A 17,752-nucleotide genomic window follows, 5' to 3' on the forward strand; every position below is an offset into this window, starting at 1 on the left:
TGGAATAAGCCCTGCATATCCCCTTCTGCCCCTTTTAATTCTACTACTGGATTCATTGACCTTCATAGCTCAGGTTGACCAACAGTTTTGAGCTAAGGAGTTTTCACAAATGTCTAACCTTTGTGTAAGGACACTTGGCCCATAGACCCTTTCTTTTAGAGAGAAAGGGTCTCTTAGAAAACATGTTAAGTGCCTCTCCATGTTATCTTTCACAATAATAATCATTGGATGACATATAAAAATGGATTTTTTTTACCAGAAAGAGCCCCTTTCCACTTAAGAAACAGCCAGTCATCGATGTATAATTAATAAAAGAGCACTTTAAAAAAACAAAAGTATGTTTTTCAGTGAATACATTCTCCTCAGTCAATTAAGAATATACATTAGAAAAAAAATAATTTTGACTTTAAAAGTAGCATAAAACAATGAAAAAGGATTCATCTGCTGTCAAGTGTGGCTTTATCCTATTTCATTTTATTGTAAAATCTTAATGTCTTATTAAAGTACATGAGACAAATGGCATAATATGTTAATCTTTTAAAAGTTTCTCATATCCTTTAACCTTAAATAAAAATATGTTAGCACTTCAAAGTTTTCATAGCTGTATAAAAACTGATAACACTTTATTTCACACAATAAGATACATATCTAAAAGTTTAATAAAAGCATCCAAAGATTGGGGGTTGACTTTTCAACAAAAACAAGCAAACAAACTCAGATCTAAGCAACTAAACTAACTCTATAAATTTTAGACATACAATATCTCAAGGTTAAACACATTTAATACCATGAAATGTCAGTAAGTTGCATTTTAAGCAGTAATTGTGATTAGTGAAAAAGATTATTTAGATTTTGCTCTAATTAGAAAAAATACTTCTATTTCACCTACACACAAGAGAGCAAGTCTTTGATGGCTTTATAATTTTCATGTCACAAAAATGCATTATCTCTCTCGACTAGTGTTGAATCATAAGTCTTCTCTCTTTTAACTTTGCTTAACACTCTTATTCTGGTGACACCATCACAGGATCAGAGCTGATGCCCAAAGCTCTATCAACCAGAATAGTTGGCGGGATATGGTGGTTTTTCACCTTAATCATCATTTCATCCTACACTGCCAACCTGGCTGCCTTCTTGACAGTGGAGAGAATGGAATCCCCCATAGATTCAGCAGATGATCTGGCAAAGCAAACCAAAATAGAATATGGGGCAGTCAGAGATGGATCCACAATGACCTTCTTCAAGGTAAGAAACTGACAATGGATTCTCAATGGTTACCTCATACAGAGGGGAGGGAAACGTGGAATAGAAGAGTCTCTCTTAAAAATAAAGATTTGGGGGGGGGCAGGTTTAAAAAAAATAATAAAATTTACTATGACACACTCCCATCACAAGGAACCTATGTGCCCCCAGCAGTCAGTATAAAGCAGTTTCTCTGGTTCCTCTATCCCCAGTTTAGTACACTCAGATCTATAGGTCAGTACCTTCTTGCCGTCACTAGAACAACAACGGCAACAAAAATGCTGTTTTCTGAATACAGCTCAACTACCCATTAACTAATCACTCATGCATGGAACCTATAAAACGAAGATTCCTTAATTTGAAATTCTGACAATCAGATTACAGAATACTTGAATATCATTGTTTTGTTCTTTCTGTTCTGTATCTAATGAGATAGAAACGGGTAACAAATAAACGTATTGACACTGGAATTTATTTGGAGATTCAGAACCAAAAACATTCTGAGGGAGTCCAGTCAAATATTGTATCTGCACCAGTGAGGACAGTGCCACCAGGGTAGCCTGAAGCTTTCCAATAGCTTGGAGTGCCTTCCAAAGCACCAAAGGAGAATTAAAGTTAGAGTCACATAGTTTTATTGTCAAGTGCATTTCATTGTTCAAGTATTTGTAATTACTTACTTAGAGTGATGCAACTGATTTCTTCCTTGCCTATGAAATAAGCCTTAGTACTTTTATTATGAAATCTCAGACACAATAGGCTCCATGGGTAGGCGGGGTGATGGGATTTCAATAGATCCTGGGAGGTGTAGAGATAACAAAAACACCTTAGAGATCATGAAGGTCAGCCCTTGGCTTTACTTATGAAGAGAACAAAGCCTTCAGAAGCTAAATTATCTGCTCAAAGTCACAAGCTTGGTCTATGACAGGGATGGGTTAGAACCTTCTTTTAAGAGGCAACTGTACATGTGAAGACAAAGAAAAAGAAAAACAGTAGCGCAACCGAAATAAATTCTAAAAACACCTGTGTCAAGGTTTCACATCTAGATTACCAAAAATGAAGTTGTCATCCCAGGATTGAGTAGATACTAATTTAGGAATAAAAAAACTAAGGGTGAAAAAAGGAACAATTCGTTGTTACCAGTATTGGTTCACCAAAACAGGTACCACTTATGCAGTAAATTTTATTCAACAATTAATAATAATTAATAAATAAAAATTACTTTGTTTTAAGAGTAAACTATACCCAGAGGTTTATCAAAAACAGAGCACCATAAAAAGTTAGGATTTACTTTTCCTCTCTGTTAGAAAAAAAAAATGATTTTTAAACATTCTTTTCATTTTAAGAAATATGTCATTGATTTAGTGAATGTATAAAGGGCAGTGATTGTTTCTTCCCTAGACGAGTGTTGTTTTAAGGACAAATGACATTAAATATATGGCTTTCCAAGCTTCTGAAAGCTTGGATTTTTGTAAAATCGATAGTGTGAAGAGACAGAAGTTACTCCAAGCTAGTGATTCATCACGATGCTTGTCAGAAACCAGGAAAGTTACCTGCAAGACATATAGGACTGAGGGACATTGCCAAAGTAGAATTGGGTATGTCTGAAAAAAATCTGAAATGATTTACCTCTTTCATCAGTATCAGAAAGTTTTAAAGTATTGGGAAGTAGATAAGTAGAGGCAGAGAAGATTCTCCTACCTTCTGGATGTATACTACAAATACAGAAGAGAGAGAGGCTGCCGTTTGCAAAAGCAATGGGCCTGACGTTGCTCCTGTGCAAATCATCTGTGTATTCACAAAGCATCCCTTGGCCTCATTTTGATCTCCTTCTGCCCACATGCCTCTTTGTATATAAAGGGTGCTGGTCCCCATTATTCCAGCAGGACCCTGGGGTGGCCACATTACAGTGTATTGGATAGTGCATTTCCCTACAACAGTCACGAGCTACTCTCACAACTTCTACTCCCTGGGCATTTTCATAGAGGGTTCCTGCTTGCTCCTTGGCCCTGAAAATGAGGCACAAATGAAAGTGGTCTCTCAGGTCACCAGGCAAATGATGATTCAAGAAACATCTCAGGGAGAAAGAATGTGATCATAGTACCAGCAACAGCAGTGAAAAGTAGCAGCATGCCCAGCACCCTAGCTCATAGCCACGCACTCTGTTTCTAAATGTTCTACGTAGATGATCTCATCTGATCCTTATAAAGACCATTTGAGGCAAGTACTGATATTATCCCCATTATACAAAGAAAATGAGGCACAACTCAGTTAAATAGCTTGCCCCAAATTTACAAATCTGTCAATGGAAGAGGCAGGCTTCAGCCAAACCTCAGAGTAAGCTCCTTGAAGGTAGAGAATTTCTTTCTTTTGTTTGCCATTATGTCCCCAGAACCTAAAGCAATGCCTAGCACATAGCAGGCCCTCAGAAAACATGTTTCCAAAAACCAAACAAATGTACTAATGAATTCTAAGAAAGATGGAGGGAGGGAAGAGAGCAAGTGTCTTTGTCCATTCAGGCTACTGTCATGAAATACCACAGACTGGGTAGCTTATAAAAAACAGAAATGTGTTTCTCCACTTCCGGAGGCTGGAAGTCTGAGATCAGGGCGTTAGCATGGTTGAGTTGAGGGCCCTCTTTCAGGTCACAGACTCTTCATTGTATCCTCACATGGAGGAAGGGACAAGGGTTCTCTCTGGAGCCTCTTTAATAAGGCACTAATCCCATTCATAATGGCTCCTTCCTCATGACTTCAACACCTCCCAAAGGCCTCACTTCCTAATACCATCATCTTTGGGAGTTAAAGATTCCAACATACAGATTTCAGGGGACACATCCAGACCACAGCAGCAGGGATAATAGAGACCCACACAGGAAAAGACACTGTTGCCATGTTCCTCGATTTACAAGTTAGCTTGTAGCCCAGCAACCTTATTTATCAAGAAGGAATTTATTTGTAAAAAGAGAACAAGGACTAAATCCGATTTAGTTTTCCCCTTGAGGGAGGCAAGCTGTCAGAAAGCTTCAGAGGGATACACACTCAGGGTTCTTAAGCTGGATTACTCCACAAGGGAAAGAAACATTCCAGGCTGTCAGCTCTCAGGGTAGTTCCACCTGGAGTCACTGAGTGACAGTAGTTAATGGTCAAAAACCTCAGTCCTGACCGTGCTCTTCACTACCATTTCACCTCGGCTGTGCCATCGGGGCTCCCTCCCTCCCTTTCTCTCAATTGAAGACAATATCCTCTCTTGGGCTATTGAATGAGTAAGAAAAGCCGTCTTCGCCTAGTATAACCTGGATCAGAATCCATTTTGGGGTCATAATCCATTTGCTCAGATGGGTCTCATCTCCACTCAACCACAAGGAAGGTTCTAATAAGCATTTTCTTATCACACACCGTGTAACTTCAAGTGCTTTTGTTCCCAGGGGAAGAAACTTTTTTTTTTTTTTTTCCTACCTCTGGCTGCATCCAAATGGTAGAAATCTGTCCTTTTGTTTTCAAGTTGATTCTAAATGGTTTTTAGAGCTATGGAATAGGAAGTACCTAAAAGGAAAGAACTGTAGAAATTATCAAAATTTGTGAAGACACAAAATATCCTAATTGCTCACATGTGGTCTCTAGACCACAAGAATTTAGAGAAGTTTCTCTTTGACAAGTGTGGCCAGAAGTTGCTTACTAAAGTTTCAGTCAAAATCTATTGGGTTTTTTTCCGCTAGACTTTTCTACTCTTGCAGGCAGCACAACCCTAGATTTCAAATTTAGTTTACTTGATTTTCAACATGAAAAACACCCCAAAATTTAATTTGTTCAAATAGCTCAGGTGAAATTCCACTCTCTACCATCTGAATTCAGGTAAGGCTGAGGGAATAAACTGACATCTATTAAGCAAGTGTTAGTCAAGGTACTATGTGTCTAAGACAGGAAAGGCTGAAGCAGTTTTCCTTCACTGAGTCATTTGTATACAGAATAACTACATTGGTCATCAGAGACTGTGTTTACACAAGAAAACCAGGGTTAAATCATAAATTCAATTTCACATGCATTCACAAAGCTTTAGGTGAACACCTGGAATTTGATATTGTCCAGAGAAAGGAACAACTCTTAAGTTTTGTGGCCAAAGTCACTCTGTTAATGATGCTTATTAAACATTATATTTTCTCAAGGTTGTCAGCACTTTGAGTCTTAAAGTCTTCAACACTAGGGATGATATAATATCTATTTGTTCAAAGGATGTCAGTTACCACTAGGCCAACTACCAAGACAAGGTTAAAGAGAGGAAGAGTATTTTATCAGCCATCCAGGGACTGTTGAAGATGTCTCAGGAAATCCCCTGATATTTGGGGATCTTTTATTTCTCCTTGTCTTGTTTGTATTGCTAATAAATGGACTCTTTTTATAAGTCAGTGTTTTAATAATTTAGAATCTCAAGAGACTTCATTTGGGAGAATTTTTCAGCAAACTCCCTTTTCTTTATCCCACTAGGGATAATACTAAATCATAATATGATATTAACTGGATTGGTTTCTCAACTCTCTGCTGCAGAATTTCTTGGTTCTTTCTACTGTTTCAAACGCTTGAACGGTAAAAGTTTTCCCTGCCCTTCTAACTCCCCAAGACCACCACCAGCATCTTAGGAAGTACAAAGATCAGTCAGTTCATGGCCAACCTGTGGACACAACGTGGGTGTAGCATCCCCAAGGTCAACACGAACCATTACCTCATTTATACCCAAGAAAATTGACAGCAATGGCATCCAGCTCCAGCTTTCCCTTTCATAATGGAGCACTAAGACATTAGTTTTCTCCATCTCTCATAGAAGGTAAGGAAAGTACAAAACTTCTGTTCTTTCTCCTTGATGTAATTCTATTAATTACCTTTCAGGGTAAAGGGAATAGTCCAAACTTTGGTCTCATGATGACAGTTTAGCAAGTCACATTTTTTTTCCAGTTAAAGAAGGCATTGTTGTAAAAAGTCTAAGCACAGTTTGAGGTCTAAAAAGGAGGATATCCCAATGCCCCTTGCAAACCAACCTCCAAACAGAATAATGGTGCCAGTCTATTGTTCAGAGATAGAGGATACCAGCCAGTCTTCTCAGGAGATATGCCTAACACCAATTGCTGGGATATAAATTAAAATTTATGGTGAAGTGCTTCAGATTACATATTCTGGAGCAAGGCAGCATAGCTTCAGATTCTGACTTTATTAGCTATATCAGCTAAGATAGTAATTGGTTTGTTAATATAATAATTAGCTTATTAGCTATACTGACCTTGGCAAGTTTTTTAAACTCCATGCCCCTGATTTCCCTTTCTGTTTATTGAGGATAAAAGCTAGCTTATAAGATTATTTTAAGGAATAAATAACTTCATAGAGGTCATGTGTTTACAATACTACTTGGCAAATTGCAAACAATCAGGACGTTAGAATTTACTGTAATTTTCACCAATAACGTCATCACCATTAGCATTCAACACCTCTACCTATAAGTCCTACTTTTCTAATTCCTGTGGATTTAAAAAACTCTAATTTGGTCCTTGTTCAACTTTCTTACTGTCACTGATCTCTGGAAGGTGTGCCTTCTACTAACGGACAAAGAAATCCAGAGGAAATTCCTGTGCCCCCAAGATCTCAAAGACCTCCAGAGGCCAGGCCAAACAAAGACTTAGTCTTTGGAAGCTTTCCTAAATGCATACATGGTGTTTGCAGAAGAACTACTTCCAGATGGTAGGTAGGAAACAGATGGTGAGGATGTCCTTAGAATTCAACTGAGAAGCAGAGTAAGGTAGTTCAGATGGATTCATCTTAATTTATATGCTTTCTAAGATCTCCAATTTGACCAGTACCTGAGGTTGGCACTGTAAGAGACAAGAGAGGGACAGGTATAAAAGTGTGTACAAAGCTTGAAGACCTGAAGAGCAATCAAGAGACAAGATGCACACAGACTTGTTAAATACAATGCAACATGTGACTAAGTAGCATGTCTTGTGCAGACAGGAAGTGGTGTGAACATCAGAAGTCCTTGTGAGCCAGAAAGGTAGAAAATACTCATGTAAGAAATGTTTCGCAGTAGAAGCTTGCCTTGTAACAAATCACTATCCTCTCAGACCCAAGCCAGAGGATTACACAGATTAGATCATGATTCAGTCTAAAATGACTTGGATAAAATAGGTTTAAAAAAATCGTAACAGACTTGTCATTTCTGGCTTTCATGGTCTACGGACTTTGGACCAGCTATGGGAATAAGGGACTCTCTAACCTTTATAATCTCCTTCCAGGGGGTGGTTAGGAGCTGTCATCAAGCCCAAAGACATTTCAAAAAAGTTACTGAGCACCACACCAGTGGAACTGAAGCAATGAGCCATTATGAGGAGACAGGTTTCAGACAGAAATAGTCATATAAGGAAGCACAAAATGAAAGACATTTCTCAAACTTCTCTGCATAAGAAGATATTAGCTTGTGTTTGAAAGATTCAGCTAATTTTACCACCAGTACCCAAAATGTTAAGTCCCGTAGGTTAAAACTGTATTTGTTTGGGAAGAAATCTATGAGGTCAATTAAAGCTAACCTTTTTCAAATCCTGTAATATTGCCTGTAATGGACCAATCTTTAACTCTAGACAGGAGGAAAAAAACATGAAAAATGTTTTAGCAAAGGTGTTTAAATCCCACTGAGGGAGTTTTTTAAAGGGGAACATGAATGTTTAAAACCTTGGAGATTCTGCAAATGTCATAACTTTCTATCAAGGTAAGAGCATGATCAACTGCAATGATCATATTACATACATTTGAAAGACGGAAGCCCTCACTATAAGGATAAATGTTTTCTTAGATCTTTCGAAGTGATTTTTGTAATTTAAATATTTTTAAAATTTCGTGAGAATGTATTATTTAATGAAATAATATATTTAATTGTGTGTGTTAGAGAAAATGATTGCTTTGAAGGCAACTATTTGCTCCCAAAGCTTGGATTTCTACATAGATGATTTCCACATCTTTGATTGATTTTTAAGATTGTTCTTAAATCAGGATTTATCTCAAGAAAAAAAGTAAATTGAAGGTTTTAAAATGTAACTGGTTTTGGCATTTTATTTGTTAAACGTGCATATATTCACCACATTTATAATATCACTTTTAATAAGGTTATAAAGATCAAATATTAATAATTTATCCCAGTGTGTATGTATGTGTGTGTGGTTATGCATATATATATATATATATATATATATGTATATTTATATATGCTTATATATAGGTATATGTATATGTATATGTATATATATAAGCATATATAAACATGGATCTCTATATAAAGTCTTCAGATGTATTGGTCTTATATAGAATTGCACAATTATTCACTTTACTAAATAATAGGATTATACATCTCCAATGTCGAAACTTTATAACCTGGTTCAAGAAATATTGTGATAAATAATGCTTATCTCAGTAAAAATGAGATATTAGAGGCATATGTCTATAAGACAGAGGTTCTACCAGTCTTAAGACCATCTCACACTGAAGAATTTACACATATTTATACACACAGGAAGAAACCCTGAAACTGAAAACAACAGAACTATATGAAATACAAAATACTGTTAAAGGAAAAAATATAAACAATATCCACACTTCTTCCTAGGTCCCAACTGTCACACTCCTGAAAATACTTACGTTTTGTCTAAATTTATGTAAATAGTTCCATATGTTACATGATGACTACAAGAGGTACAGGGGGCTCTGATTATCAGAAAAATAACAATGCTACTACTGCAATTGTTTCTTTAGAAAACTTAGCTGTTAAAACTAGCCAAGTCATGAGTTTGTTGTTCTGTGTATTAAAACAGATCCCCTGTGGATCCCCCCACCCCACCCCCACCCCGGCCCCATTGCTTAAGAACACAGACCCTGGAGCCATATTGCTGGAATCAAACCCTGGCTTTATCATTTCCTCATGTGTTTTCTGATTCCTCACCTATAAAACAGACATGGTAATGGAATCTTTCTCATGTGATCACCGTGAAGATTAAATGAATTAATATATGCAAAGTGCTTAGAATACTGTTTGTCAAACAGTAAACCCTGCATGTTCTGGTTCTTATTACTGCTTTCAATAAGTAGTTTTTAACTGCACACAGACACATTGTAAATCATTTCCCAGTGAGTGTTTAACTCCCATGCACTATAGGGAGACCAAAAAACAATAAATGGTGGTCATCAAATGGAGATGCTATAGCACTCTCTTATAACAGATTTTAGATGAAAAAATGCTTAATCTTTGCCAACAATGTTTCATCGGCATCAGAAGAGCCACATAATCAGATTTAACCAGGCAAAATGAAATTATTGAAACCTGATGCTCCTGCAGTATTAAGGGAAAAAAAAAAAGATGATCTAAGATTTAATAAATGAAACCTTCTCGGTTTTAGTGACTTTTGCTAAGAAGCTCGGAGTACTTTACAAATATTCTAATTAACCTTTGACATATTCATTGAAATAAGAGGCATTCACTGCTTCTATTTTTTCTAATATGTATTATTTAAAATGACTTAGCAGGCTGAGACTACAGAAGATTTAGAAGTGCAAAACTATCCAGACTATCATTCGAACAGTTCCATTTAAGAATTATTAAGACTTGTGGGGTGCCTGGGAGGCTCAGTCGGTTAAGCATCCGACTTCAGCTCAGGTCATGATCTCACAGTCTGTGAGTTCGAGCCCCGTGTTGGGTTCTGTGCTGACAGCTCAGAGCCTGGAGCCTGCTTCAGATTCTGTGTCTCCCTCTCTCTCTGCCCCTCCCTACTCATGCTTGGTCTCTGTCTCAAAAATAAATAAAAACATTAAAAAAAATAAAAATAAATTTAAAAAAAGAATTATTAAGACTTGTGTCTTAAAAATGGAAAATGTATTAAAAAGGAATAAATCTAATGGCTATCAAAAGGGTACTTTTTGACCTAATAAAAAATAAACATTACAAAACAGGGTATGACAATGGCCAGAACTCAGGGGTAAAGAGGAAAGAGATCCTAATTCTGTGCTTGTTCTTTCACTAACTAAATGTGACCCTCTGTGTGTCTCCAAAGTCAGGACCTGAGTTAAATAATACAAAGGAGTTGGTCCAGAGAGTAGAACATGGAGGTTAAAGAATCCTGAAGGCAAACTGTGCCAATCATGCAGTTCTTCTTGTAGATTTCCAGTGGTAGAAAACCGACTGTGTCCTAAGGTGTTAGGGCCAACTACAGATATTTCTAGCAGTTGAAAATGTTTTTATGTAGCCACATTTTGGGTCTTCCCATATCTCTAAGCTCCCCCGCTTCTCAAATAGTCTACAATTCCAAATGTGGAATACAATGGAGCCCCATAATAGCAAAATTGCTAAATGATGAAAGAGAATTTTAAATGGAAGCAGAAGGGTGCTATTCTCTGCTACATTTTGTTTACCATCATTAAGCACCAGCAAGAATAACAAGAGGGGGTCAGAGGAATTGTAGAATGTTTCCTGTACCTTCAACTTGACCAAGTGCTCTACCAAATGGTAGTTTTCTTACTGAGAAGAAGGTTTTGCCTTCGACACTTCAGAGGAGTCCATGCCAGCTAGACTTCCCCTCTAGCACCCCAGGGACTTCATATCAGGAATAACCTTCTACTCTGAGAAGGAAGAAGTAGTTGTGGTTGAATTAGATCCATGACCTCTGGATAGAAGAAGACCTCCATAGAGAAGACTACTCATATTGTGGTATGAAGAGCATGCTAACTTAGGGAACATTGTGTTACCAAGGTGTGACGAGATAAGAAAAGAAATTAAGAGTTTATAAGTTGTGTAGTTCACGGATTATGTGATGGCACCAAGTACATGATCAGCAGATACTTCTCCTTGAGGGCTGTTGAGTGCTCTTAGTAAGCCACATGTTATACAAGCTGTATGCTAATCACAAGTAGTAAGACCACAGATAGGTCTGTCATGTATTAAAAAGTTAGACAACCCCCACAGCAGATAATTTGAGAACCACACCTGATAAGGCTCAATAAGAGGCTTGTAGGTTTTGAGTTGAATCTTTTCATCTCCTTCCATGATCTTCAACTCCTAGGCTCCCAACACTTGTCCATTTACCATAAATGAACCAATCATTTACTTTGTTTTGTCCTCAACTTCCCTAGGCTAAAAATCCAGTTTTCCACTTACAACATTCATTTTTAATAAAATTTAAACATGATAAAAAAATAGATGTTTTATGGGATTTTTTATATGGAGGCTGACTCCAAGTTTGTGTTAACATGAAACAAAATAGCAAGCTGCTTCAGAGAATGAGTTTATGAATTTAAGCTATATTATCATATGTAGAGCAAATGAAATTAAATTCATTCTCAGAAGAAATTTTGTAATAAGGATATCCACCTTCCCAAGATCATTACAGTCCAGTGGAAAGAACATCTAATTTAAGATGTTGGGAGTCCTGGGGTCCAGTATTAGCCCTGACACTAACTAGTTCTGTGACTTTCATGAAGTCTCTAAATCTTCTACATCAAAATTTTCTCCTCTCTGAAAATGGCGGTTTGAATGAGCCAATTTCTAAAGTCTCTGACAACTTTAAAATTTCATACTTCTAAGAAAATTATTTTCCCTTAAAGTAGTTCCCTGATGGAGGAATAATTTTCCCAGATGTGTATTTACTGCCGAAAGACAGACTGACCTCCCTGCACTCCTTTGAGTTGCTCTTTATTGTAAATTTAGCATTATCTCTTTCTTAGAGGTTGAAATCATCCAACAAATGAGGCATTGACCCTATTCCCAAAAAGCATGCCTTTGTCTTGGAGACATGAGCTCCAGTTTGCAGATATCTCTGGGGTTGAGGAGTAATTCACAGGGGCCTAATCGTGATCGAATGGCTTCCATAAAATACCAGTATCTATAAGGTACTGTTTATTGAATTGTTGTTTGTCTCACAGGACGTTTCTCAGGGGGGATCTTCAAATGCCTAACAATCCAAAATAAAGCCATCTGTCCTCCCTTAACTCATAAAGCCTACAGCATTAACCCAGGTCCTAAATAGAGTTAGGAATTAAGTGAGCCCCCAGGACCACTTGAGCATGAATAACCACGCCAGAGTTGATTCCACAGGTATTCCATTTATTGCTTATGGCCCCAAATCATGTTTTAAGCTTCTCTGCACTCCTGAGATGATATACCCTATGCTTGCCAAAGATGCTGTCTAGTGTGTAGGGGCTGGAATTAGCTCAGAATTATCAGTAATTCCCATAATGTATTTCATTTTCAAAACAAATGGAGGGGAGTGTTGATGCAAATGAAGACAAATTCAGGAAAAAAATTGGAAAAATATGGAAATTACAGAGTAAAATGTAAAATGTCTAATCATAGATCATTATTCAAAAGAATAGAAAATCCATATCTAAGCAATATGAAAACTAGGAAAGTATATTTTAACAAAGAAAGTAAGACAATGAGATAATGTAATGTATAGATGCATATATCATATGCATCATATTTATGGTTTATTATTGAATCTATCAAAAAGCTGAATAAGGGAAAAGACAAAATCATAGAACACTTTGAAATGAAATATTCAGTCCTCATTTTCTAAAATATAGTTGCAATTAAAATTGAATACGTACATAAAAAGCATATAAATACAGCACAGTTTCCTGATCTGAATTTCAACTTGAAAAGAACATTTATATTCTAAGTTTTCTAGAAAATATAAGAGTGAATGGCAGTTCTTTCATAAATAAAGCAGCGAAAGCATGTGATTTATCTCAAGGCTGTCCCCAGCAAAGGCATGCTGTCAGGTATTGAGAGGGACATACCAGAAAGCAGTAAGACAATGCCAACTGAAGGTAAGTAGATGAAGGGGAATGGAGTCAGTAAATAGAGTCCTGGAGTTAGCTAGTCACTCCTTGGTCCAATGGGCCTTGAAGATCTGTTCTTAGTGACCACATTTCATTAGGCAAATGCTGTCATTGATAACAGTGTTCTTTCTTCCCCAACTGAAAGCAGCAAAAGGATTCTGAGCCAATGTCTTACATCGTTAATTGGCAAGATCCCCTTTTCCTTCAATGGTTGCCTCAGTGCTTCCAATGTTTCCCTGTAGTGAATTGGACTCGGCTCAACTACCAAACTGAAGTCCAAGGATCATCAACATTGGCTTCCTATGTGAAAAGGAAGAATCCCTATACTATTTGGACCACTGGGATTTTGAATGGCTTTAGGATGCATATTCTCAGAGCTCTTTTGCTGGGGGGGGTGTGCTTTCTTTACCTGCAGAAATCAAAGATATCTACCTATGAGAAGATGTGGGCATTTATGAGCAGCAGGCAGCAGACAGCCCTGGTAAAAAACAGTGATGAAGGGATCCAACGAGTACTCACCACTGACTATGCCCTATTGATGGAGTCCACCAGCATTGAGTATGTGACGCAGAGAAATTGCAACCTCACTCAGATTGGGGGCCTCATTGACTCCAAAGGTTATGGAGTGGGAACACCTATCGGTAAGAGAGGCAAGGCATCAGCCAAGACTGAGATGGGCAATGTCAATTATGAAGGATAGAAGGGAATAAACTCAGAGATACCTACTCCACACTCTGAGAAGTCCTACAATGCCTTTAGTGGACCAATAAATAAGGGAAATACTCATGTAGATCAGAGGCATGTTTTGAATTGACCATTCCCAGATATTTAACTTAATAAACTTTCAATCCATATTTCTTTTGAGTTCTACCACTAGATATTTGTTTGAATATATAGACTGTATTATTTTTACCTTCAAAAAATATTTTTGTAGACAAGGAACAACTCTTCCCTTTATTTATATAAATTTTTTAATTAATTTATTTATTTGGGAAGGGGGGTGGAGGTGCAGAAAGAGAGGGAGAGAGAGAATCCCAAGCAGGCTCCAAGATGTCAGTGCAGAGCTTGACACGGGGCTCAAACCAACAAACAGTGAGATCATTACATGAGCTGAAATCAAGAGTCAGATGCTCAACAGACAGAGCCACCCAGGTGCCCTGCTCAAAAAATATCTTTAAAAGAATATCTTCCTGATTAATCCTCTTGACGTTATTTCCTTCAGTTCCTATACATGCCTATATAATTTTTCTATCTTAAATTATATTAGAATATAATGAAATTAATTATGCATGTAGATGATAAAAATTGAAAGGCTAAAGTTCCATGTCAATAGAAGTAAAATGAAAACTATATCTATAAAAGAAAAAAGTTAAAGATTAACTTATAGTTTTTTTCTGGCAATGTGTTAGATACAGTCAAGGATAACTAAAACCTCCAAATATTCCTATTTCTGCATTTTGTGCTACTGCTTTCTCTAGGGATATTATTGCCTTGTCGGCATACAGACACATACAGCAAGGTTTTCTTGTGTGTTTAACATATAGAACTATATTCTATACTTAAAGGACGATTATGGATTCCTCTCTATAGAAAAGTGTATTGGATAATGTTCGGGAATGGTGGTAATATGCTTTTCTCGAATGAGTCATTAGTAACTTTGTGATAAGCATTCCAAATTTTTTTTAATGTTTATCTTATTTTTGAGAGAGACAGTATGAGTGGAGAAGGGAAGAGTGAGGGGGGAGACAAAAAATCAAAGCAGGCTCCAGACTCTGAGCTGTCAGCACAGAGCCCAACGTGGAATTCAAGCCCACAAACCGTGAGATCATGACCTGAGCCAAAGTCAGATGCTTAACCAACGGAGCCACCCAGGTGCCCCATGATAAACATTCCAAAGAAGAGGAATCAGAGGCCATCTTAGACCACCGGGCTAGTCTAATAAGCAGAAATCTTGGTTACAGTCAAGTCATATGTCATATTATAAAGAATCCAAGGTAGATTAGATGTGCTTGTTTATAGATAGTATTATTTTTGTTTTTTGAAAGGGATTGTCCAGTCCAACCCTCAACATTAGACAGGGATCAAAAATTCAAATGCTTACAGAGGCCAAGCAGATATTATAATTGAATAAGCTTGTTTGCTTGAGGAAGCAATAGGGAATGTAGCAACTTTGGAAAATTAGAGACCGCATGACACATCTAAAGGGGGCACCTGCCTTTTAGGTTAGTCAGTTGCACGTGTGAGAATTTGAACACAAGTATGTAGAGATTCCATTTTTCATTTGAAAAAACCCAGATTTGGCGCCTGGGTGGCGCAGTCGGTTGGGCGTCCGACTTCAGCCAGGTCACGATCTCGCGGTCCGTGAGTTCGAGCCCCGCGTCAGGCTCTGGGCTGATGGCTCGGAGCCTGGAGCCTGTTTCCGATTCTGTGTCTCCCTCTCTCTCTGCCCCTCCCCCGTTCATGCTCTGTCTCTCTCTGTCCCAAAAATAAATAAAAATAAATAAATAAATAAATAAATAAATAAATAAAAATAAAAAAATAAAAAAACCCAGATTTTAGGGGTGCCTGGGTGGCTCAGTCGGTTAAGCATCTGACACAGGTCATGATCTCATGGTTTGTGAAGTCAGGCCCCGTAGCGGGGATTCTCTTGGGATTCTCTGTCTCTCTCCCTTTCTCTCTGCCCCTCCTGCTCTCTTTCTCTGTCTCTCTCAAAATAAACAAACTTAAAAAAATGAATTGAAAAGCTTAAAATTTCGGATTTTAAGTGGACTGTCCTAATATTAGGACATTCAGCCACAAATTCATTAAAAAAAGAGAGACTAGGTATCCCATATTCAGCTTTTGATCAGTATTAATTTAATTAACCAAATAAAGATCAACTTTCTTTACATTTCAGCATGAACACAAACCAATTTTACTCCCTGCTAACTGGTGTTAGAAATGTATGCTACGGAGAAATTAACTCTATTATTGTTACTAAGAATATATTCCGAATAAATCTGCAGAACGATTTAGCTAAGGAAACTATAATACTTTCTGGTCTCTTTCTTTTCAATAACTTTCCCTGATGACAGTAGTAATACTGCCAGTAAGGTGTATATTTGTGTTTCCCCAAATGGAAAACTCTCCTGTGATTAAGCCAACATGTTCTGCAGGGGACTCAGTGGGATTGTTAGACATTAATTAAAAGAATACCGTGACTCTTTTTGAAAAAAGTCTATTTCCCCAACCAAGCTTTGTCACCTCATTTTTGATAACATGGGTGGGGGGAGTGAGGCAGATGCTATTTTTATATATTCCATAACTGCTGCCTTCAGGTAAATGGGCCGATAAACGGATCATAAGTCAGACAAAAACACGAGGAGTGGGTGCTTTTGCCCAAATCTCTCCAAATCAAGACCTTAAGACTGATTGCATTATATTCTGCATCTTCTCAGAGCAGTAATTGTGGTCTCCACCTAGAATTATGTTTAGATTAAATCGTAGAGTTGAAAACTGCACTTTTCTCATTTTGTCTTCCACCCCATAAGCCCACGTGACCACCTTTCAACTAGGCCTTGCTCACCAGATTTCCTGTCTGGCAATAATGATGGAAAATAACAATGGGTCTCACTCCTCCTGAGAATATTTGTCCTTTACTATGAGACTTTTCATGGGCATTTCTTCCAATGAACAGAATATAACACTATGGTTAAAATTTGGGGGTAGGGCAAATAGAAAGGAAGCAAGGGGCTTCTTTCTGCAACAGTCCTGAATCAATGCAGCAATTTAAAAATTACTCTGGCCTCCTGTAAATGAGGCTGACCCTCTGATGAGTATCACTGTATTTTATATGATATGATATAGAGATTTGAATGTTCCAATTCAGTCTACTTTTTGCCAATCTCACCCATACTCTGACACACAGGATCCAAAGTTGAAGAGCCTTTCCCCCTCCCTAGATAAAGAGAAATACACTCCAGGAATTTTTCATACTGGTTATAAACCTGTCAGGCTTTTAAACCAAAAACAATGAAGGAATAATTGGAACAGATGGCAGGCCTCAGAGAGAATACATCCCTTGGGAATACAGCTGTTGGATAAATTTGTGAGATGCTTCTTCTATGATGAATTGACTCTTTAAGAAAGCTCAGTTGCTATTCGGGAAGATCTGTGTGTGTATATATATATATGCTTTTTCAAGTGACTTGTCATAAATCACTTCTCATGTCACTCAGTCCACTTAAGTAATAACAACAAAGAATGAAGCTAAAATATATTCAGATACAAAAAGTTCTCCACACACTTCAGTTCTTGCTCTCACTGACTCCCTGAAGGCTTCAGACTCTTTCCCATGGTCAAAGATTGGCAAAGTCAGCTCAGTCACGACACAAGATTGAAGCCTTTGCTTCTTTGAGACTCTCAGGACAAAAGTTCTGGAAATGTGCTTCCTGAGGGATTTGAAATAAAGCTTCAAGACAATGAGAGCAGTTATGGCTTAAACAGGTTACCAGGAGGCTGGAAATTACCCTCCTTAGAGAATAACTTTAAACAGAGATCCGATCCCCATCTGTCTGAATGTTTCAGGTACTGTGCAGCCTGAAGGCAGAAGGGGAGCACCAGCCACCATTTACTGAGGGCCCACTGTGCATACTGCTAGGATTACAGTGGCAACT

General features: G+C 37.6%; 1 protein-coding gene across 8 annotated transcripts in view; it reads left to right on the forward strand.

Moving 5' to 3' along the window:
* GRIK1 (glutamate ionotropic receptor kainate type subunit 1) overlaps positions 1–17,752 on the forward strand; it is a 370,605-nt gene that overhangs the window by 332,796 nt on the left and 20,057 nt on the right. For all 8 annotated transcript variants that reach the window (XM_042903075.1, XM_042903078.1, XM_042903076.1 and 5 more), the window contains 2 exons: positions 1,028–1,245; positions 13,513–13,738. In XM_042903075.1, coding sequence (XP_042759009.1) covers positions 1,028–1,245; positions 13,513–13,738 — 444 coding nt within the window. The remainder of the gene's footprint in view (positions 1–1,027; positions 1,246–13,512; positions 13,739–17,752) is intronic.

The sequence above is a fragment of the Panthera leo genome, chromosome C2 (assembly GCF_018350215.1).
Source record: "Panthera leo isolate Ple1 chromosome C2, P.leo_Ple1_pat1.1, whole genome shotgun sequence".
Taxonomy (NCBI): Eukaryota; Metazoa; Chordata; class Mammalia; order Carnivora; family Felidae; genus Panthera; species Panthera leo.